This window comes from Cordyceps fumosorosea (genome assembly GCF_001636725.1).
Source record: "Cordyceps fumosorosea ARSEF 2679 chromosome Unknown scaffold_2, whole genome shotgun sequence".
In the NCBI taxonomy this organism is placed as follows: domain Eukaryota; kingdom Fungi; phylum Ascomycota; class Sordariomycetes; order Hypocreales; family Cordycipitaceae; genus Cordyceps; species Cordyceps fumosorosea.
Window position 1 is genome coordinate 789,270 of NW_017387302.1, and position 22,571 is coordinate 811,840.

The window sequence follows — 22,571 nt, forward strand, 5'->3', positions numbered from 1 at the left end:
AGCCCAGTTCGCTTCGCTTCATTCGCTTCATTCGCTTCAATCACTTCCTTCTTTACCCTCTTTTTATCTTCTTCTTCGATTCATCTATATATAGCCGCAGAGCAGCTTTCACTCCTTTTCTTTTCAACATGGAACTCACCAAACTCCTCACTCTCCTCGCCACCGTCCTGCCCGCCGTCTACGGTGCCCCCCAGAAGATGGCCAACGACATGCACCCCGACATCCTTGCCGCCATGAAGCGTGATCTTGGCCTCAGCAGCCACAAGGAGGCCGCTGACATGGTTGCGCGCAACCTGCAGTCCACCGACGTCATCGAGAACGTCCGCCGCTCAACCGGCGACGCCTTCGCCGGCGGCTGGATCCACGGCGACGAGGTCCGCGTCGGCGTCACGGACGAGGCTGCCGCTGCGCACGTTACTGCTGCTGGCGCCACGCCCATCATGATGCGCAACAGCCTGTCCAAGCTCGAGAAGATCAAGGATGGCATGGACAAGATGCTGATCGGCGAGGGAAACGCAACCGCCCCTGCAGACCCCAACGAGATCAAGGCCCGTCAGTCCGCAACCGAGGGCAAGGCCAATATTGCCTCGTACTTTGTGGACGTGGCCTCCAACAAGATCGTCATAGAGGTCATCAAGGACGATGAGGCGGCCGCCAAGAAGATGGCCGAAGAAGCCGGCCTCGCCGAGGGCGAGTACGAGGTGCGCAAGGTCGAGTCGCTGGCCTCTCCCTTCTACCAGGGCGGTGACAAGTACGGCATCGACGGCCGGTTCCAGTGCTCCGTTGGCTTCGCCGTCCAGGGCGGCTTCGTCTCCGCCGGTCACTGCGGCCAGACCGGCTCCGTCGCCACCACGGCCCAGGGCCAGCGCATCGGCACCTTCGCGGCCTCGGTGTACCCCGGCCACGCGGATATGGCCTTCATCCGCACCGACGGCCTCACCGTAGAGCCCACGGTCAGCGGCTACCAGTACGGCCAAAACTACCCCATCACCGGCAGCCGTGAGCTGGAGGTCGGCGCCGCCGTCTGCCGCTCCGGCTTCCGATCCTCCGTCACTTGCGGCACCATCCGGCAAAAGGGCATCTCCACCCAGTACTCGGACCCCAACGGAGGCCCCCCCTCTTTCATCTCGGGCCTCACCGCGACCGATGCCTGCTCCGACCACGGCGACTCCGGCGGCTCGGTCTGGAACGCCGGCCAGGCCCAGGGTGTCCTCTCCGGCGGTGGCGGCAACCCGTACCAGGGATGCGTGACCTACTACTACCCGGTCAACCCGATCCTGCAGACCTACGGCCTCACCCTGACCACCACTTCTGGGCGCTCCAACCAATGGTGGTAGATGGAGTTGAGTCATGGGCTACCTAGTACTCATGTTGTTTATATTCGCCTTCGGGTGCCCGCATTGTAGCTATCCTGCTCTTTGTCTGTTACGAGAATGAAGAATGTCGCATCTGGCTAATGCTTTGTTTCTCCTGTACCCCCTTCTTGATCTTACACTTTACATACATACAGTAGCTAGAGGCTGCCTGAATTCACGAGCAATTTTCTGCTTTTGACAATGCTGAAATAACCCAAAACCCTGTCGTGATTGGAATAGTTCGTACAAAGACCCGTAAACTATAGTAACTATACGGCAGGGGTCCTGCCGTGCTGGCGGGTCAAGATTGTTCCATATCCAAGCCAAGAATATAGATAGGCTTTAGGATAACAATCACTTCTCTATCTTTATCACTTTTATCTTATAATTAAATCTTTGTTTCTAGAATTATAGTAGACGCGATGTTTCAAAGTGACATCTGTAATATTGGCATCTACAGCATCCCTCTGCGGGGTAGGAAAGGGGGCCTGCTTTTAGTGTCGCATCTTCAGCCTCAAGTGGCCGCCAAGCTTACCCCTTCATCATGTCGGACGCAACTTTACGCTTCGCCGAAGGCAGCGCCCAGCAAGCATGGATGCCATGACGTTGACGGCCGGTGAGGCTGTAAAGATCTCCCTCCAAGATGACGACGAGTTCTTGGGCGACGAGGACTTCCAATACGATGCCGCGGTGATCTCCAGCGAGGAGATTGGACAAAGTCAGTGAGACCGGACAAGCCTGTTGCTAGTCTCCGCTCGGCTGACACTAAGTTTGCTGTTGTTCTTCCCCGCAGGCTTCGTGACGTGCTCGCTGTCTCTCTCCCGCTTCGGCCACTACGCGACGGCGTCGGCGGCTCTGCTCGTCCTCCGGTTCGAGCTGGGCGGTCCGCCCGGCAACCGGCACCGTTTCAAGTCGGCCAGCATCCTCGCGCGCCTGCGACCCCTCACCACCACCCTCGATGCCGCCGCCTCCTCCTCCTCCTCCTCCTCCCTCAGCGTGCTCAAGTATTGGCCGGAGCGGTGGAGCGACGTGCCCTCCGCCAAGGCCGTCGAGCGGCGTCTTGGCGCCGGTCTGAGCTCCGGCAGCATCGGGGCGCTGGCCGTGCAGTCGGCCGCGCAGCGCTCCGTCTCGTACACGCGGCACGCCCAGCGGCGCGTCCGCGGCGTCGCCTCGGGCCGCCCGGTGCTCAGCCAGGTGCAGTGGACGCTCGAGGAGAACGAGCTCGAGCAGGACGGCATCTGGGAGCACTTCCGGCTCGCGCTGCTGGTGCGCCACGACGGCAAGTTCACCATCGACGTCGCCATCAAGACAAAGGTCGGCTTCAGCGCGGATCCGCGCAAGTATCTACTGCGCCCACTCAAGGGCAGCTCGGGGGCGAGGATCGTGGACCCGACGCTGCCGATCGGCGAGGCTGACGCGGCGCTGGACGGGAACCCGGACCTCCGAGGCGTCGACCTGGCAGGGTTCACCGGGTTTACCTAGAACCATCATCACAGGGGACTGAAGGATTTTGAACAATGTAAATGATCCGATAGAAGCTGGCTAACTAGAAAGGAAAATAGAGACTTCAAGTTTACAACAAAAATACTCCTCAGTATCCATGAGACGAAAACATTCTTCAGCACTTATGAAACCACGCCCCGTGCAGCACGAAACCCGCCCAATGAATCGGCTCCGGCCGCCTCGCCCTCATCGCCAGCACGCTCCGCTGCACCGCGCGCGCCAGGTTGACCACCTCGCCGGGCCGCATCTTCTCGCTGCCGAACGCCGCCGCGTAGAAGCACTCGGAGAAAGCGCGCCCGTCGGCGCTGAGGATCGGCCACAGCGTGCCGAGGACCGACGTGGCGCCGCACAGCATCAGCACGGGGATCAGGCCCTGCGGCTCGTCGCCCGCGGAGAAGTCCTGCGAGGCCGAGCTGCACGCGATGAGCGTGACGTGGGCGGCGGGAAGCGTCAGGCGCGTCATCATGTCGCGGGCGCTGAGCCGGGCGGCGCGGGGCGGCCCCCCGGGTGTGTCGGAGCCGGAGAGGAGCAGGGCGTCGTCGATGGAGTCGTCCCACTGCAGCAGCGCGTCTGACTCGGGAGGTGAAGGTGACGATGAGCGGCGGCGGTGCCCGGCGAGGAGGAGCGACTGTCCGAAGCGCGCGTCGTGCTTGCTTCTCGCCTTGCCGAGGACGGCGTGCCCGTGGTAGTGGATGAGGTGTCGGTCCCGGCACCGGTCCACGAAGGCGTCCGGCGAGACGTCGTAGTCCACTTCGGTGCGCAGCAGCCCTGAGACGGACTCGAGCGTCTCCTCCACTCGCCGCTCCTCGTCAGACTTGCCGCCGGAACCTGCGTCATTCTCCCGGCCCGCCTTGCCGTAGACGCCAAAGACTGCGGCCGTGGGTGGCGCCGTCGCCTCGCGCCGGCTCGCGCTCTGGTAGCAGCGGAACAGCAGCGATAGCGACGTCGTGTATATGATCGGGTTGCGCTCCACCAGCGGCCGGCCGTCTACGGGCAGCGCGTGCAGCGGCAAGCCGTGCAGCGCGCCGGACGGGCAGAGCACCAGGAGGTCACCGGGCTTGCTGTGATGCGCCAGCGGCTCGACCAGCCAGTCGAGCTCGGCGAGCGCCTCCGCGGTCAGCAGCTCGCCGAGGAACTCGGGCCGGCCTAGGTACGCCTCCCGCCAAGACTTGACGTCGGCGGCGCCGCGTAGCCGGAACGGCTGGCGCAGCAGGCTCTTCATGGCGTTTTCGAGGGTGAAGTCGAGCGTCTCGACGTGTACCTGGCCGGCGGCGTCGACGACGACCATGTCGATGTGGGAGCTGGTCAGGAACCAGTCGGCCATGATCATGGAGGAGCCGGTGTCTGGTGTCTTGCTCATGGCGTAGTCGCTGGCCATGGACTGCACGTCGTGCAGGGAAATGCCAATGTCGAACTCGGCAGCGAGCGGCGCCTTGTCCGACGGCGGTGCCTTGTCATCCGGGCTACTGGTATCGGCAGCCGGGGGCGCCGGCTCCTCCGCAGCCTCGAGCATGTCCATGATGCTCCGGCCCTTGCCACGCTGCATCCACGTCCAGACGTCCTCCGCCGAGACGCTGTCCTCCGGGCTCATCAACGCCAGAGACTCACTGCCCGTGTCCTTGAGCGCCGTCATCACCATGTACCCGAACACGTAGACGTCGCTGCGGCCGTAGCTCGCCACCAGGTGCTGCTTCTGGTCCAGCGCATCCAGCCTCGACGCCGCCGTGACGTGTCGCCGGGACGCATCCATGCAATCGTCCGCTTGTCGCAGCAGGTCCACCACCACCCGGCCCCATCCCGGTTCCTTCATCCGGAACGCCCACTGCGCGGCCACCAGCAGAGCCTCGCGCCGTGTCTCCAGCTGGCCCGTCTCGCCGCTCCGGGCCGCCGCCGCCTGCACGATGGCCAGGGCGCGCTCGCGATAGTCGTGGTTGGTACCTCGCGCCGCGTCGGCGCGCAGCACGCCCTTGGAGAGCCGCACGTCCATGGCATTCTGCACGGCCGCGTAGTCCCCCGCGCGCAGCTTCAGGTCGGTGCCGTGCCGGAGCACCTCGAAGATGGGCTCCAGGTGGGCGGTTAGCTGGTCGTGCAGCTCAAACGCCTGATCAACGCAGTCGTACCCGAGCAGTCGGTCAAGCAGGTCGCGCTGCTTCATGTACAGCGCGAGCAGCTCGTCGGCATCCATGTTCTTGGGCTCGCCCAGCGGCGCCACGGCCAGCGCCGCGCTCTCCTGCGACGACGTGACGAGGAGCGCCTCCGGGACGATGCCGACGTGGGACAGCTTGTCCAGGAAGCTGTGAGCCAGTTCTTTGAAGCCAGCCTCCTCGCAGGCCTCGAAGCCGTCTATGCCATACTGCTGCACCATCTCGAGCTCGTCATCCTCCTCCTCCTCCTCCTCGTCATCGTCCGGAGCCGGCAGGTTCTGCAGCCGCTGGATCATGACGGTGAAGATCTGGTACATGCCAGACAGCCTCGTCCGCGGGTCGTTGGTGATCTTGGCATCCAGCTCCTGCGCGGCCACGGACCACTGCAGCTGCCGCGTCCAGTCGCCGACCTTGTGATAGTACATGCTGTAGTACAGCGCGTACCTTCGAGCCACCTCCCACGCGCCCGCCTCCGCGTACCGCTCGAGGTACGCCTGGCACCAGACGCCCTGGCGGCCGAGCGCGACCTGGCCCTGCAGCGGCGCGCTGCCGAGCGCGATCAGGCGCGTCGTCCACATGTACGCCGCGTTGCCGCTCGCCGCGCCCAGCGCGTCCGACAGCGCCAAGATCTCGTCGACGCGCGTCGGCCGCCGGATGTAGTCGGTGCAGGCCATGTACTCGGTCACGGCCCGGGCGGCGAGGTTGTAGTGCGCGGTGAGCGTGAAGTCACGCACCATGGCCGCGTACTCGCCCTCGATGACGGCCGAGGCCAGCGGGCCGGACAGCGCGTCCAGGCCGCCGAGCGCGATGAAGGCCATCTGGGCGTCGAGGAGCCGCAGCTCGTCGGCGCGGGCGCTGCGCTCGCCGAGGTGCGCGACGGCGCTCTTCGCCTCGGAGATGAGGATCCGCGCCACCTCGAAGGTTTCGCGACGGGCGACGGCTTTGGCGTTCTCAATGTACACGCGTGCGGCGAGCAGGCTGTCGGGGACGCTGCCGTGGTCGAGGATCTCGGCCAGCAGCTCTCCCGAGTTCACCTCGTCGAGGGTGTACCACCCAATGAGCACGGTGTAGATGCTCAGGGCGGCATGCGGGTTCGCCTGTTGCAGGAGCCGGCGGACGACAATGATCAGTCGCTCGGCCGCATCCTTGCGCATCAACGGGAGGGGGTAGTCGTCGAGAGAGGCCTCAATGCCAAGGTTGGTATCTCGAGGCCGGCACGAGGCGTCTTTCGAGTTGTAGATGAAGTGTATACATGCGTGCATCCCGCGATGGAACTCGGCTTCGAGAAATAGCTGCCGGGAATTAGCGGCGAGTACGGCATTGAAGCGGCGCACAACTGTACTGTACTGTAGTTTTGCCGCAAGACGTCAGTTCGACTTCCTTCAGAGATCGCGCCCAAGTTGCGATTCCGGCTTCGAGGTAATCGGACATGGCCATGTCCGTCATCATCCTACATCGTGCCTTCACGAGCCTCACCAAATCGAGCATCGCAGGCAAGAGCCGAGTCTGTTCTTCCAGTAGGTGCTCGACATATTTTTTTAGGTTCAAGTAATCGCCCTGTGCATTGAATACTTCTAACCGAAGGAGTATCGCATCTTCCGTAGTAGCTGCAGCCCGAGGCAGACGATTGAGGGCCGCATGAGCTTGCTTGTATGCACCTATGCGTAACGCTTGTCTCGCGTCAAAGATTTCCAGCGGCTCCGTCTCGGAACCTGGCGACGCCATTACTTGCAAAAGTCGCAGCTTGTTTACCGTGAAAGAAGATTACTGGAAATGAGCTTCAACCCGAAATGCGGGAGCTTTGCCAACCTTATCAGCTCTCCTATAGCCGACCACTTGCGCAAGCTCTCGACCTGCATGGCGGCATGACACGAGGGGTCCTCTATGGCGTCGATAGCGCCAGGAAGCCGAAAGGCTGATGGCAAGGCTTTCATAGGTCCATTATGCTTCAACATTGAATTATTTCGCGACCGCCACGGTGCGGCTGAGATCTATCAACAGCGTAACCCCAGCAAGGCGTTCAGCTGCGCCGCCCTTCTCTCTTCAATAGGTCACTCCGCCACTGACAGAAATATACTGGCCGGTAATCCATCTCGCCCTTTCATTCACCAGCAGTAAAACAGCGTCGCCGATATCAGCCGGCGTCCCGGCTCGGTCTTCGGCTCTTGTCAGCGCAATCTCGGTCTCCATAAGCGCTTGCTCGTGGCCTTTAGGGTAGAGGTCGGTCAGCACGGGGCCGGGCGCGATGGAGTTGACGGTGATGCCTCTGGTCCGGCCAAGCTGCTGCATTGTCAGTAGGAAAATCACGATTGAATGTGCAAATCATATCTGTGATCTGTGTTTCCATCAACAAACGGTAAGAAAATAGAACTGCATACCTCACCAGCCCAGGTCCAGGTCAGGCTGTCCAGAGCTGCCTTGGACGCCGCATATGTAGAGACATTGACGTTTCCTCTCTTGGAATTTGTTGAGCTAATATTGATGATGCGGCCGCCGCGAGGCATATGTGGAAGAACCGCATGTACCATGTAAAACGGACCAAGCACATTGACGTGAAATACATCAGCCAACTGTTTCACCTCCAGGTCCTCCGTGATGGCGGAAAAGTAAGCAATGCCGGCGTTGTTGACTTACACAATGCAGTTAGCAAATGAAATTAACTGGGAGTTTTTTATGATGCTTACTTACCTAAGATATCAATGTGATTGGTATCCAAGCCTTCGAGGGTCTTGCTGACGAGGTGATGGGCACCTTCGATCGTATCGAGAGCCGCCTGCACGGCAATAGCTTGACCTCCGGCTTCACGTAGCGTCTCACACACTTGACTTGCACGATGTTCTACCGAGTCTGAAACATAATGAACGACAACGGATGCGCCATTGCGAGCGAGAGCGAGAGCGATTCCGGCGCCGATGCCATTCTCACGGCCGGAGCCAGTCACAATTGCAACTTTGTTCTGCAAGCTCAATGAATCGGGCATGTTGAGTTACTTTGGATAGTATCTCGGATATAAAGAAGGGACAAATAGACCTGGAACTGTGCTGATGCTGGGTTGCAGCTTGTGAAGGGTCGGCATGAGAACCAGCGGAGGTTCGATATGTAGATTTCCAAGTATCAACTTCCCAAGCATACATCTCTCAGATTTAAAAAATATATATATATATATCTCAACGGTTACATGCCACGTGCCCTATTGAGCTGCTTCTCAACACGACTTGATCTTTCATCGTGTTGAGTGGACTAGAACTGGCCATTCGGATGTGAGAGAATGGCAATGCGGCGCTGCTCGGCGCCCAAATCTGCATACCGACAAGCAGTGGATAGTATCAACACAGTATTCAAAAAATCGCTTGGTGCACGGAATTCTGGATCTCCTCAATTCGGAAATCAGGCTCTCCTACCAAAGCCGAACTTGGTCAGTGAAGCTGTTGAGCGGTCGTTGGGGTACACACATCAACACGCCATTACGCAACGACTTATCCGAGAATTCCTTTAGAAAGCACGATCTTTGGTTTACTTCAGTGCAATTCTTCAACTTGAGGGCCTTTACTTTCTGTTAAACACGGCTGTGATGAACTCAACCATTCACAACTCGTCATCCGAAGTTATGCACGTCTTGTGCACGCGGCCCACTATTACATAACCACCTCACCGAGCTTCCCCAGACGCCTCAACGGCCGACCGACCATCTCCCATCGACCGCCCTCGACCGCGCTCAACAATCCTTCGTAGGGTGTCAGGGCTGCAAGCGAAGCCGCGATAGGAAAACACCACACAACACAGCCTCCCTTCTTCCGCCGATAGCCGCCACCAATGTCGCTCGACGACCAACCCAACCCCCTCGCCGAGTCCGGCGTGACAATGCGGTCCGACAGCGAGCAGTACTCGCCCGGCGACGAGCTGTCCACCTCACCCGGCTCGACCTCAAGCTCGCCCGTTATCCTCTACAAGCCCCCGACGATATGGTCGCTGCTGCGCGGCACCGCCATCAACATCCTGCTGCCCTTCATCAACGGCATGATGCTCGGCTTCGGCGAGTTGTTCGCCCACGAGGCGGCGTTTCGCCTAGGATGGGGAGGCACCAAGGTGAGAGCCGTGATCAACCTGCTCAGCGGACGCTGTTGCAGACGACGCGATGGCTAGAAGGGTGCTAATACTAGTCTACAGGTCTTTCCCCTCACGCGGAGAAGAGCACACCCGATCGGACCGGGCGTCGAGGCCCGCGAGAAGCGAGGGGTGCCCGGTGTCTCGCTGTCTGATGTTTCGAGCTTGGAGTGATTTACAGGATACCATACAGGATAGATTTTTTGCGATTTTATTTGCCGTTTGTTTTATAAAAGAAGCGCTGGTTGAAGCAGCGTCGGAATTGGCAGCTACCAGACGGGATTCCACCTTGCGAGTGAGGTCTATAAGTGCCTCTGAACACGCACACAATACATTGAAAAATATAAATAAAACCTGAAATCTTACCACAAGAACTGGCATTTTCCATTGCACCCTTTAACTGGATGACTTTTTTAAATTTTGGTTTCTATTGCTGTTGACGATGCAACCCCTCGACAGGTGGTTCCGAGATTTATCCGGCCGGTTGTCGCTGTAAAAAAAGTAACCTGCCGTTTACAACGACCCTGTCTGTCCACGAACGTCACACCTCAATCACACCACACAGGCACCATGATTCCCAGTAGAGGAATTGCCCGGTCCATTCCTTCCGGAATTTCCAGTGGCCTATCATCCAGCCGAATAATTGTATGATTATCTGCCCTCCCTTTCCATGGAGGCGCGTCCTTCCATCTTCAACGCCTGCATCCCCTAACACGAGGACCTATTTTCCAGGGCCGCACATTTGCGACACGATCGATCCCGAGCAGTCGAAATGCCGCCATCATAACCGGCCATGGCATGCGCGCCAGGCTGTTCCCCGCCGGTGCCGCCGGCGTGGCCCCAATGGCCCTCGGCAGCGTCGCCGCCAGCCGCAACCTCTCCCTCTGGGGCTGGGGCAGCAGCAAGGCCAGCGAGCAGGCCGCCGAGGAGGCTCGTCAGGCAGCGGCCGCCGCGCAGGAGCAGCAGGCCGCAGCCTCGAGCGCCACGGACGCCGCGACCGACAACATATCCGCCGCCGCGCCGCCGCCGCTCGCCGGGAGCGACCTGAGCGACTTTGGCGGCGCTGCCGCCGACGGCGGCCTGAGTGCTACGGACATCCTCGACCTGTCGCCGGACGAGCCGGGCTACCTCAATGCGCTGGGCCTGGACAACGGCTGGGGCCCGACGTCCGTGATGCAGTGGGTGCTCGAGAACATCCACCTGGAGACGGGCTGGGGCTGGGGCGCAAGCATCGTGGCGTCGGCCTTTGTGCTGCGCGCCGCGATGTTGGTGCCGCACATCCTGCAGATGCGCAACGGCGGCCGCATGGCGTACATGCAGGCGGACCCGCGCGCGGGCGAGATGAGCCGCCTGACCAAAGAAGCGCTTGCCGCGGGCGTCGACGGCATGGAGAAGCGCCAGCAGGCCAAGCTCATCGGCGACCTGCTCAAGAAGGAGTACGGCGTCAACCACATGACCATGCTCGGGCTCCTCATACAGTTCCCCTTCACCATCGGCCTCTTCAAGCTCGTCCGCCAGATGGGCAACCTGCCCGTGCCCGGCATGGAGTCGGCCGGCTTCCTGTGGTTCACCGACCTGACCGCCCGCGACCCCCTGTTCATCCTGCCCGCGCTCGCGGCGGGCGTCATGGTTCTTTCGCTACAGGTAACGGGCCCTTCCTCTTCATATCAGAACTGTTCTTTGATAACTGACGCGACCTCTCTTTGACTTGTTATAGCTTGGCCAAAAATACATGGCCGATGCGCAGCGGAAGATGATGAAGCCCATGATGTGGGTGATGGGAAGCATCGGTTTCGTCGCCACCACCTTCCTCGCCGCCGGCGTCAACCTCATGGGCATCGCCTTCGCCAGCGCCACCCTCTTCACCTCCCTCATCCTCGAGATTCCCTTCCTGCGCCGCAAGTTCGGCCTCCTCATGGGCCCGCCCCCCAACCCCGCCTCGGCGACCACCCCCTCCGCCGCCGCCGCCGCATCATCCTCGTCTATTCCCGCCCACATCCCCAAGGGCATCCGCTACGAGGCGCCGCGCGGCGCGGCGCCCCCTACGCGCACGACCGCCGAGGAGGTCGTCAAGCCGCTGAGCTTCACCGAGCGCGTCAACAGCAGCCTCAACGACGCCAAGCAGGGCATGTCGCAGCAGCTCGGCAGCTTCGGCGGCCGCTTCGCGGCCACGGACGCGGAGAAGGCGGAGCGCGACCGCAAGGAGCTCATGAAGAAGCTCGAGGACAAGCGTCAGCAGCAGGAGCGCGACGAGTTCAGCCGGAAATACAAGGGCAAAAAGTAAGGGAGACGACGGTATCGTCCCGCCACTTTGCTGTGGTCATGTCGTTCTTGTCTCGAAGCGTGGTCCCGGGACATGTGTAAATACTACCTAAGAGAAGTTATTCCGGTGGATGTGCTGGAAGGTGGCAGTGCCTGTTTGTATACTAGCATAGAAGGATGACAAGACGACGCTTATTAAGGGAGCGAGGAGAACCAAAAATTATCTTGTACAATTTACACTCCAAAATACAGCCACTTCACTTGAGCAAAACCACGAAGACGAAAAAGTATATAAATGCCCTAATAAGACAACCCTATTTCGTGTCTCGAATGCCCCCAATTTCCATAAAAATGACCACTGTCCAGTGGGAAGAGAAACATGTCCGACCGAAAAAAGAGAGAAAAAACCGTAAAGGTCCAGAGAGAATACAAGAAACAAAAGCGGTTAAGAATAAAGATATTACGCTAAGCGATGGTGGGTTCGAGTTGCATTGTATTCCATGTCCTTTGGAAGGGTTTTGGGATACAGTGAAGACCCTGACATTAACGTCGTATAATTGATAAACTCGACTGGCTTCATACATAGTGTCGTGTTTTCTGGACCAGCGGTGATAAGAGGCAGCGCACGCTTAAAACACGGTGCCATCGCTATCAATGAGAATGGGAGGCTCCTTCGTATTTGGCCGGTGGATTTCGGCGATTTCACGCCCACCCTAATCTATCGTTAATATGTGTTGTGTTGTGATGACACTCGGAGGGCGGGGGCAGCGGGGTTAGTTGCACATACCTTCCAACTCCCGGCTTCCAAGAGCTGTGCCAGGGTCATTGGGTTGCCCGCCAACTCCTTCTTCAGATATTTATTGACTTCGACGGCTAGGTGATCGAGGAGGCCGACAGTGGCGGCCCGCCGGAGCCACCTCGACGCCCTTGACACCGGCGCGGCGGCAGTAGTCAGAGTAGTTCTCCAGGCCGCGGTCCGCGTCGTCCTTTTTCAGGGTCAAGACTCCGATGTCAACGAAGAGGCCACCGTTGCGGTATTCGGGTAGGCCGGTCAGGAGCTCGGTGCCAGCAAAGTGCATGTTGAGAAGTGACTGCATTGGTTGCATCAGCGAGTACGTCAGCCACTGGGTGAGCTTGTGGAACGGCACGATAGACTCCCAGGCGCCGACACCCTGAGGCATCGAGCTGCAGGGCCATGCATCGCCCAATGAGACGCCATCAATGGACGTGCGTGACTGCGGCCAGATGGGTGCCAAGCCGGACATGAGCACGCTCCACAGCACGGGGAGCGGTACAATGAGCATCGAAGATGCTTGGGTGGAAGGATGCGAGAGCAGGTGATCAATCATGTTTCCGGGGCGGCCCGTTTCGCCGAAAAATTCGGCCTTGCTCTTGAGGGCGTCAGACAGCTTGAGCAGCAAGGCTGTACGGCCGTCCAAGCCAGCAAGCTCGTTTCCAGGCTTTGACTGCAGACCGGCAGCTAGCTGATCAACGGTCAACTTTGCGAGACCTTGGAAATCGACCTGGTGCTTATTGTCAGGGTTGCCCGAGAAAAGACCCTGGGATTGTGTCAGTGTGGCGCGCCTCATGCGGGGCAATAGGCACTTGCAGTCTTGAACATCTCCAAGCTGGCAATAGCCAGGCCTTCGGATCTCCTGTACACTTTGCCATTTTCATTGCTTTTGTAGCTCCAGGATGTGCCAGCGCCAGCATCAAGCAAAACGCTGATCAGGAACAAGTCAATGAGACGGCGACAGCGTTCTGTGTTGTCCACAGTGGAGGGCCAAGTGGATAGCAGGTCTGCGATGCGATCGCGACCGCCGACGCAAAAGTGCTGGTAGCGGCCGTGGCCGGGAATTGTGTTGAATGGTGCATCATAGTCTCTCTATTCGATGTTGGTTAGCATAGGGCAAGGGCAAAGCTCATGCCAGGCGAAGCTGGTAGAGCTAGACCGTGCGTCAGGTCACGCAGGCAAAGCGTACCTTGATCAAGCCCGATACAAAGGCAACAACGTCGGGAAACTTTGCCATGTCAACGTCGAAATGCTGTAGCCGGTTGGCCATGAGCTTATCGAAGACAAGCTTGGTGCGTTCGCGAACAGCGCCGAGACTGCGCAGGTAGCCAGCGGGGTCAAGCTGGGGGTCCGGCGGCCGGGGAAGGTCCATCTTGGGGAGCTTAGTTGGCGACAAAGGCGAGAGGGGACTTCCTGACGTGACGCTCCCCGCGGATACTCTGTTGACGACAGATCGGGATGTGGACGAGCCGAAACTGTTGGTGGAATGTGAGGTGGGAAGAGAGGCGTCCCCACGACGACTCTTATCCTTGCGAGAGAAGAGGCCCATGACGGCGAAAGGGCGCGGCGTCGGCGCAGCTGGGGAAGGAGGGGGCCGGCGGTCTCTCGGGCTCTCGGTAGCCTTGGCTCGATTGGATTAGTGCTAGGTACTGAGCAATGCTGTGCGTCAAGCTCGGCGGCGGCGGTGCGGCGGTGCAGCCCAGATCGCAGGCTCTGGTTTCTGCTCGTATCGGCGGTCGATTGGCTGCTGCGTCAAGGCCCGTTGTGCTGCAGGTGCTGATTCGCTGTAGCGCTGATCTTGTGACTCGGAGATGGCCGTCTGGGGCTTGAAGCACGCCTGGTCGTTACCCCTCAATGCAATGCAGGATAATATGAGGTCATTCGTCGCGTGTGTCGGCGGGTTCGCAGCAGCGGAGAGTGGGAAAAGGAAGCTCCCGAGGGAACTTTCGGTGACGGTGCAGGTAGACGATTTTTGGGTGCGGGGGTCGACGACGGGGAGATTTGAGGTGGTGAAGTACCTACCAAGCTGGGCAGGTATGTTGTACCTTGTAGGCAGGCAGGCATGTATGTATGTCGGTAGAACTGGAGCTTGCTTGCCAGCTGTCCAACGTAACTTGCCAGAAACAAACACACAACGTCACACTACAATAACGACGGCGACGATGATTGAGGAAGGGAGAAAGAGAAAACTTAAATCGTGCGACAAATAAAATAGATGGAAAAAGACTTGCTACTCGGCTAGCTACTCTCCCGGGGGTCCAAGGCAACGCCAACGCCGCTGCTCTTATTATTGCAGACGAGGGGTCGCCCACACCATCCATCTTCCTGGATTCGGTCCAGTAGTTACCGTTTTTTCTTGTCCTTCCGTGACCCCCTCCCTTTGCAACAGGACCAATCGACAGGGGTTCCCGTTATAGCGCAGGTCGGTCTCCTCCAGAATATGAGATGGGCTAAAAGTTGGCAAGTCCAAAGGCGAGCTAGCTGCGTCGCCGCTCTTGGCCTCTCTCCCGAGTTTGAGTTTTGGGGTGTCGGACTTGTGTGATGAATGCTTGTCAAAGCTAGTGTCCGTGTCTTGGGTCAAAGTTGGGAACAGACCTTGCAATCCAAACAGCCGCTCCAGAGGACCGACGACGTCGGCAGAGAAGCCTTGCATGGAACTATGTATCTGCCGCACCCTGAAAGCCACAGCGCCAATCTTTCGCCTGCAGGGTCGCCAGCCAAAGGGTACATTCGGCAGGGGCAAAAAAGGCACTCGATTGACGGATGTCAGAACTTGATTACCGCCGCTCCTGCAATATGGATACTGGCAACTTCTAGAGAAAGCCCATGCAAGAAATATCCAGGTACCATGGCCTCGTCTTGGCCGTCAATAACGTGAACCCACCGGTGACCACTGAAAGCACCACTGAAAGCAGCAAGGGATGCGAACCCCTGATCGACCTCCCTTCCCGATTCCTGACAGGCTGACAGCCAGCCAAACCACTCATCATCAGGGCATTTCTGGCGTCTGGTGGGTCAAGAATCTGAGCAGACGACAGGACGAAAAAGCCTGGGCAGAATCACCAACGCTAGCTGGACAATGGCGGGTTCACGGTTCCAGAGCGCCGGCGCAGGTCAACCAGCCAGCCAACCTTTCCTAACTCGAACTTTCTATCGGCGCTCCATCAGCTCTGACCCAACAACTCCCGAGCGGTTGGTTAATGCGCTAGGCTGCTGTGGCGGCGCCGTGGCCCAATATCTTGGTCTGTTGTGCAGCAAGACATTTTATTGGGGCGAGTAAAGAACCGCGAAGGAGGGGAGCTGGTGGTGTCATGGAAGAGAGGTCACGGAGCCTCCTGATAATGCGGCCTCCCCTCACCGAGGGCGGGACCGGACAGGCAAAACTGCCGCCCGTAGCGACGGACAAGTCGCTTGAGCAACAGAACTGATAACACCATACGGATACAGTATTGCTGGTCAACCCTGGCCGCCCCTGGCGGGTCCTCGTTCTTTGGCGTTGCCGTTGGCTAGCAACCTTGGCTGAAATATCCCAAACGATTGAGTAATACTGAGCCAGCGATCTACCGTCCAGCTGATCGAAGTTACAGAGAGCAGTGGGGAGTCGGAGCACTAGATGCGAAATGAGAATCCAAGACCGGCACCCCTACCGGTACAAGACTTGGGGGGTTGCAAAGACAAAATAACGGAACAGAGGATTCATCAACTCGTGCGGTGGGGTTGTGCAACCAATCCTCTCATGAGCTCTGCAAACAACACCAAAGAACGTGGTGAAGGTGACGAAAAAAGGCGGAGAAATCACAATGAGCAAAGAGGGGTGGGGGGGAGAAGTTGAAAAGAGCCCTACGTGCATAAATAAGGGATGCGGCTGTACTACGTAGGGCTACGGGTGGGAGGGAGCTGAGCTCTACCGAGACATGCAGCGAGCCTCGGGGAGGGGCCGTGGGTGTTTCTCTCAGGCCAATTTCATCACTTGAAACGCAGAGATGAAGAAATCGCCTCAGGTTGGACGCCGTCTTGGCTGCGGGATCTGGTCATCTCCCCTCCTCGCCTCCTTGCAGCCAGCTCGGCAAGGCACAGCGGGGGGGTTCCTGTGTCCACACACATACCCATCTCAGCAGCTTCACAAACAGTTTGGAAAGTAGAAGAAATAAGGCAGTTAGACACGACGGTCTGAAAAATATGAACATGTGAATGCATCATGAATGTGGTATAATATGTACGTATATCCTCCCAATTGCCTCTTTGCGCGCTATATACCCCTTTCCACGTCGTCCGCTGACGCTGCTACAGATCCAGGAAACGGCTAGCAAGAGAATGTGGATCAATTCCTGCTCTTGACTCGTCACCTTTTTCGTCTTGTCATTTGTCTAGTGCCCATGTTGAGACATGCAAGACATGCCGTTGACTGTTTTCCCTCGCTACGACCAGGTTGCCGGGCCCAGAGGCGTCTGGCCCTTGTGGAAGACCTTTGTCGTGGCATTGTGCCAACCGTCGAGGTTGGTGTACGGCACTGTGTTGCCCCACCAATCGGGAAAGTTGGCGTTGCCCAGGCCGAGGGCGAGGCCGATGACGACGCTGGCGAGCGCGTTGCCAATGTCGAGGGCGCCCGAAAGGGTGTAGTTGTACTGCTGCCACCAGCCAAAGTAGCGGCGTCGCAGGAACCAGTTGAAGACGAGACCGACCGTGACAAACTGCCACAGGTAGTAGAGCGTGGCCGGCGGGATCTGGCCGGCGGCGCCAAAGATGACGGGCGTGAGCATGTAGCGGAAGATGCTGCGGGGGTTGCGTCGGGTGATGAAGTACTGGATCACAGGCAGGGCGGCGCCGATGAGCCAGAACCAGTTGAGCCAGGAAAAGAGCTGGCCGGCGCCGAACATCTTGGCCGGACCAATGACGCCCCAGATGACACTGGCGTTGAAGAAGGTGCGCGCAGCGGGGCAGGTAAGGCCCTGGGCCTGATCCTCGGTGCAAATGCCCTTGATGTTGCCGAGCAGGAAGTTGTAGGTGGCGACCTGGACAATGGACAGCCAGATGACGGCAAAGGCCTGGGCTGCGAACATGGAGCGAGGGGGGATCTTCATGTAGTGACCGATCTTCATGTCGGAGATGTAGTTGAGGCCATAGAAGACAATCATGTAGCCCCAGCACTTGAACATCATCATGGCGATGGGACGTCCGGGCAGCATGAAGCCGATGACCAGCTCGGTGATGACGTTTAGGCCGGTCTGCTGGTTGGTGATGGCCTGCACAGTGCCGACGGGAATGAAGAAGACGAGGCCAATAGCAATGCAGATGATGAAAGCCCACCAGGGCAGATGGGTGGGCCAGACCTGGGAGGCAATCATGCCAAAGGCAAAGCTCAGGGCGAAGATGGCGAGGAACCACCACTCAGGGGCCTCCTTGTACTTGCGCATCAGCTTCAGGTGCACGTCGGGCTCCTCGGAACGCATGTCACGGCTGCGGCGCCAGATGTCGGGGCCGTAGAAGAGGGCGACGTGGACGAGGGTCGATATGAGGGCGGCAAAGGACATGCCGTAGGAGAGCGTAAAGGTCGGGGAGATGAGAATAGGCGAGTACTCGCGGTAGGCCGTCTCGTTCATGGTGAATTGGGGAGTGAGAATGCGCGAGGTGTTGTACTTTTTCGCAAAGTGGTCATAGTTGGTGTTGGCACTGATGGGCAGGTATCGGTAGAACTCAGGACCACCCCACGATAGTCCCGAGGCAGCAATAGTCAAGAGGGCCAGACCAAGAGCGACGTTGACGAGGGAAAAAGCGGGCGCCTGTAGGGGACTACCGAGGAAGGCACTGACGATGCTCCAGTCAAAGGAGATGGGGATTAGGCCGAGGCCAGACTGGGCTCCGAGGACCTGGTTGACGATGACGTTGTTGGGGGCGATCCAGCAAGCAAAGTTGAAGAACTGCAGGAATTGGGCGAAGACCTGGGGCACCCACTCCCAGACAAAGGTGCTCATGGAGACGATGAGGAAGAAGGCGTAGCGGCCAATTTTCCAGCCATTCGTGGTGGCAGGGTCGGCGGGCTGGTGGTTGTGCAGGGCGTACATGACGGCGCATGTCACGAGGGTCGCCGGCCAGACCATGGAGGACGGGTAGATAAGGAAGCGTCGGGAGATGCCAGCGATACCGAATCCCATGGCCTGGGTCGAAAGGACGAGCAGAATCTGGAAACCCCATCTGCGAGCGAGTTAGGAAGACCGACTTGATGCATCAAGTTTGGGGACAGGGCTTACTTAAAGTGCTGGTCGTAGAATACCTCCTGGGCAAGGAGAATGTCGAAAGCGTAGCTGATGGCGGAACCGGCAGCTGTCATCATGGTAATGATTGTGTGCTCTTTTACGTTGAAGGGACCGGGGTTAAGCTCAAAGGTGCGACCAAAGAGGTGGAAGGTCTTCGCGGGCATAACTCGGGCCCAGAAGCAGCCAAGGCTGAACAAGGTCAGGACTGTTTGACGGAGATGAGAGTGTCGATGTAAATGACATACGGGTACGCCACCAACTGGACGACGGTAGAGCTGATGGAGATGGGCGTGCGGCGCAGCGCGAGAAGCACGTTGCAAGCGGAAACAATGGTGCAGAGCAGACCACCAATTACCCAGGCTCGGATAGTATCGACAGGCATGTCCTCGTCCGTGTTAGGGACCTGGATAAAAAAGAAGCTGTTAGTTTCCTGCGAAGCCTGAGAGCGAGTATAGGAAGCACGTACGGCGGCGCGGACCTCGGGATAGGGCGAGTCATCCTGGATCAAGGCGTTGTCGAGATCGCGGAGCTTTTCGGCGTTGCCCGAGTCAAGGGCAGAGTCGACGGCGCGCAGCTTGTCATCCTCGAGAAAAGGGTCGTATCGGTGCTGCTTGCGAAAGGCCTGGAGCTCGCCCTCATGGTCGCCAGACTGACTCGTCTTTTGACGGGAGAGGATCTTCTTGAGCCCGTTCATTGTGTTGTTGAACTAGAGCCCCTTTGCAGGAAATGGCTCGTTCACCTTGTCTAGATTGGGGGAAGAAGGCGAAGGCGAGGTAGGCGCAACAACAACAAAGACCCAATGGCTGTCCGCAGCGAGGACCGGGCGGCAGGGTCCTTTTAACCCTGGAGAAAATAAGTCATGGGCAGCGGAACATGGGAAGCGGAACTAATGCTATTGGAGACACAAAGACAAGACAAGACAATCGAGCTACCCCAATGGGGTAGGAGGATAGAGATGTGGAGGAGGAGCCGAGCGGACGGGCCATCAGGCAAGAAGGAGGGACTGCTTGGCAAATGCGGACATGGGACTTTGGAGAGGGGGGTGTAAGTTTACGGTTGTGCGAAGTAGTTAGTCATTAACCACGAGGGACTTTGTGTGTGTGAAGGGAAGCTCCGGTCTAGCATGAAGGAGCAATCGGGAACCAGTGAAGTAATGAGAACACCAGGTATAAGTAACATGTCTGGATGTAGAAAGCTAGTGCGGCGAAGGCCGAGGATGTTGAGAGTAGTCCAGAAAGAGAGAGAAGGAGACTCATGAGGGCCGGCGAGTACGATTCTGCTCCTCGGGGAAAGAGTAACGCGTATTCCTCGGGGGTAGCGGAGCGCACATCAACTTGAGGAAGGGTGGTATTGAAGCTGTCTTTTCGGTCCGTCCAGCTGAGGCGACGAGGCAAAAAGGCGCGAGGAGGATTGTCAAGCTGTCAATCTTAGTCTGAGACTTGCATGGGTTACATGGGCCTGGGACTTTTGCAACAGCGCGGCGAACCCGGACTTGTCAACGGAAACATACTAGTTAGGGTGGTAAGGCGCACAGTACCTTGACAAGATTTATAATAAGTGCACGATACCGCAAAGCGAGGCCGGAGCGCACGCTAATAAGCCATCTCACAACAGAATAAAGGAGAAAGGCTGGTAGACAGGCTCCTCAGCTGAGCAATCCACGCCACGAGGTCTGGGGCCAAGGTGGAGAGCAGGTGTAATAATTTGGAAGGAAAGGAACCTTTGTCAAGTTGCTACTCCGTATTTAGTTTTGCGATGTGACAGAAGCTCTCTGTATTGGTGGATTATGGCGCAGTGAATGAGGGACGTTGGTTCGTCGAGTCGGTCGGCCCACAGATCGTCTAGACTGACGCGGGAAGAGGAGCAGGGTTGCTGGGCAATGTCGCCATCTTTAGTTTTGTGCATCCTTTTATTTTTGTTTCTGTCTCGCTTGCAGGGGAGCGGAAAGACTTGGACGTTGATATGTCTCTGATGATGGGCGACGGGCCGAGGGAGGTGCGTTGTCTTTCTTGCCGGAAGTCGCCAATCAGTGGCGTTCTCGGCACAAAGTACTATCAGCAAGGCAGGGCACTAGCGGGTCGGTTAGTTCCAAGAAGAGACATATGTATGTACGGTAGGTGAGAAAAAATGTGCCAAGTCAGCTTTCGCTGCAGCATGGACGACGCCACCGAAGGAGGCTGTCGGCAGGGGCGGCGCCTCAACCTAGCTGGGTGTAGTGTGGTGCCAGAAGGATGTAGTGATTATTATGAACGGCAGGTTGTGTGTTGGCAAATTGTATGGTGGGTGGGAAAAGGGAAGATGGAAAAAAATGCAAAGAGAGAAAGCGGTCGTGGATTGTGCATGCAAGGATGAGTAATGCGAGTTGCCTTCAACCTGTCGTCGGCGGTGTTCGTTCCCTTTTCTGGCAGGCTTCCTGTCAGCAACTCATTGGCTCTTCAGGGGCTCCAGACCACAGGTGCACCTGTCTCTGCAATTCACTCTGTTCAGCGACACTGACAAGAGCTCCCAGCGCATGATCCGCTGTAACCGCTCCGCCATCCCACTGGGAGCTGGCCTACCCCAGAAGCATCATTCCAATTCAATCATTGTTCATAGAATCAGTTAAGCGACGTCGGTGCCCTCCAGCGGAACAAGTTTGGGCGCAACTCCGCGGGAATTAATACCGCCACGCCACTAACGTATACTATCCACTAAAATCAGCCACACCAAGGGCCTGCAACAAGTTTACCGTTAACAAGCTTAATTCAGCAAAGGGCAAGGTTCTTTTTGTGCTCAGGTTCCTTTATAATAACAGCACGGTTCTTATTTGTTGTGTCTCGCGATTTTATCTTCTTGCCCGATTAGGAGCAAGGCTATCCCTGCCAGAACCTTTGCGTGCTGTCGTCTCGGCCTGGGTGCTACCGCCAACGCCCTTTTGGGAGGTGCACCACACTGTTAACTTGCAGACCCCAATGCTTGGTACTCGATGCCCAGAAATACCAAGCCGATTGCAAGATTGGCCGAAATTACTTGGCAATCTTTGCCTATTTCCTGACTTATTCCAGACTTATTTCTGACAGCCAAAAACAAGGCTGGCGGTAATAGCTTTTCTAGTCGTCCTTTTCTCCGCGACCATCTGGGTGCATTACCTAATGGCAATCCGACATCCCTCACCCACAAATCCACCAACATTCGTCAACCCTGGCCGCTATTGGCAAATCCGTACAGTAACTCTGCCTCCACACTGCCAAATACCGGCAGGGACTTTTGCATCTCATCAACACAAACACCCCTCTCCTTACTCCAAGATATCCATCGTCGAAATGCAACACCCCAACAACGAGCCCGCCGTCGCCACCTCCAATTCCCCTCCATTCCCCTCCATTCCCCATGGGGCCTCCGCCCAACCAGGAGAGGGCCTCCTCCGGACAATCAAGCTGCGTCATCCGCGGGCATTGCAGCTAGGGATAGCACCCCCAGTCTGCCTCTTCTCCGAGAGGCGTGCGGACAGTTTGCTGGCCGTTGGCCGTTGGCCGTCTCCCTTACGTTTTCGCAGTCATAATCTTTCCAAACGCAGTTGCGCCGCCATTCACGTTGGCTTGCTCAATGTGATGTTTCAACGTTGGGCTGACATCATACGCAGACCACGGCCCTATATAGAGTGGCAAATCGGTCTATGGTACTTTTTTCTCGATGGCATTCTTTGGTTTATCACTTTGTGATAGTTGCTTCTCGTGGTATCCGCAAGTCCCCACCACGACACACGCCGAGGCTAACAACCAGCCATCATTCACAAGGTCCTTTGTCGAGGTTCTTTTGTAGAAGAGAAACCATCGCCGACAGTCTCCGACACAAAAAAATCGTTTATCAGGTTCATCTCCGCTGTCGCAGCTGCAGGTGCTCTGCGTTGTCACGTCAATCAAGTCCAGTGTAGCTAGCAGCTTGCGCAATGCGCTGCACTACACATGATGAGCCCGTTGACTCACGTACCGCAAAACCCTGACCAGAATTTCTTCCCACCTCTCCGTTTGGGTCGACTTGTCTCTTCCTTCTTTCCCACATGTGGAAAACACCCGCATCTCAAAAAGTCGTGATCGCAACCAAACCACACCCACTCTCGCTCCCTCGTGCCTCAAACTTAACCCGCCTTCTCGACAAAGGTAGCTGTTGTTACTTT

General features: G+C 57.7%; 7 protein-coding genes across 7 annotated transcripts; 4 read left to right on the forward strand and 3 right to left on the reverse strand.

Moving 5' to 3' along the window:
* Positions 1 to 128: 128 nt before the first annotated feature.
* ISF_01394 (secreted serine protease) lies at positions 129 to 1,337 on the forward strand (the record flags this gene model as incomplete). The annotated part of the gene is made up of 1 exon (XM_018845001.1): positions 129 to 1,337. The coding sequence occupies one exon, from the start codon at positions 129 to 131 to the stop codon at positions 1,335 to 1,337; it is 1,209 nt and encodes a 402-aa protein (XP_018707767.1).
* Positions 1,338 to 1,946: 609 nt separating this feature from the next.
* Positions 1,947 to 2,837, forward strand: ISF_01395 (hypothetical protein; the record flags this gene model as incomplete). Its single annotated transcript, XM_018845002.1, has 2 exons — positions 1,947 to 2,073; positions 2,149 to 2,837. The coding sequence occupies 2 exons, from the start codon at positions 1,947 to 1,949 to the stop codon at positions 2,835 to 2,837; spliced, it is 816 nt and encodes a 271-aa protein (XP_018707768.1).
* A 136-nt stretch (positions 2,838 to 2,973) lies between these two features.
* ISF_01396 (NAD(P)-binding domain protein) lies at positions 2,974 to 7,982 on the reverse strand (the record flags this gene model as incomplete). Its single annotated transcript, XM_018845003.1, has 4 exons — positions 2,974 to 6,294; positions 7,070 to 7,282; positions 7,381 to 7,631; positions 7,691 to 7,982. The coding sequence occupies 4 exons, from the start codon at positions 7,980 to 7,982 to the stop codon at positions 2,974 to 2,976; spliced, it is 4,077 nt and encodes a 1,358-aa protein (XP_018707769.1).
* An 833-nt stretch (positions 7,983 to 8,815) lies between these two features.
* On the forward strand, positions 8,816 to 9,280 carry ISF_01397 (Outer membrane protein, MIM1/TOM13, mitochondrial; the record flags this gene model as incomplete). The annotated part of the gene is made up of 2 exons (XM_018845004.1): positions 8,816 to 9,088; positions 9,170 to 9,280. 2 exons carry the CDS (start codon positions 8,816 to 8,818, stop codon positions 9,278 to 9,280), a joined length of 384 nt encoding a protein of 127 aa, XP_018707770.1.
* A 624-nt stretch (positions 9,281 to 9,904) lies between these two features.
* On the forward strand, positions 9,905 to 11,390 carry ISF_01398 (Membrane insertion protein, OxaA/YidC; the record flags this gene model as incomplete). Its single annotated transcript, XM_018845005.1, has 2 exons — positions 9,905 to 10,750; positions 10,824 to 11,390. 2 exons carry the CDS (start codon positions 9,905 to 9,907, stop codon positions 11,388 to 11,390), a joined length of 1,413 nt encoding a protein of 470 aa, XP_018707771.1.
* An 835-nt stretch (positions 11,391 to 12,225) lies between these two features.
* ISF_01399 (hypothetical protein) lies at positions 12,226 to 13,710 on the reverse strand (the record flags this gene model as incomplete). Its single annotated transcript, XM_018845006.1, has 3 exons — positions 12,226 to 12,927; positions 13,032 to 13,253; positions 13,351 to 13,710. The coding sequence occupies 3 exons, from the start codon at positions 13,708 to 13,710 to the stop codon at positions 12,226 to 12,228; spliced, it is 1,284 nt and encodes a 427-aa protein (XP_018707772.1).
* A 2,869-nt stretch (positions 13,711 to 16,579) lies between these two features.
* On the reverse strand, positions 16,580 to 19,109 carry ISF_01400 (small oligopeptide transporter, OPT family; the record flags this gene model as incomplete). Its single annotated transcript, XM_018845007.1, has 4 exons — positions 16,580 to 18,353; positions 18,410 to 18,604; positions 18,661 to 18,818; positions 18,882 to 19,109. 4 exons carry the CDS (start codon positions 19,107 to 19,109, stop codon positions 16,580 to 16,582), a joined length of 2,355 nt encoding a protein of 784 aa, XP_018707773.1.
* Between the last annotated feature and the right edge of the window lie 3,462 nt (positions 19,110 to 22,571).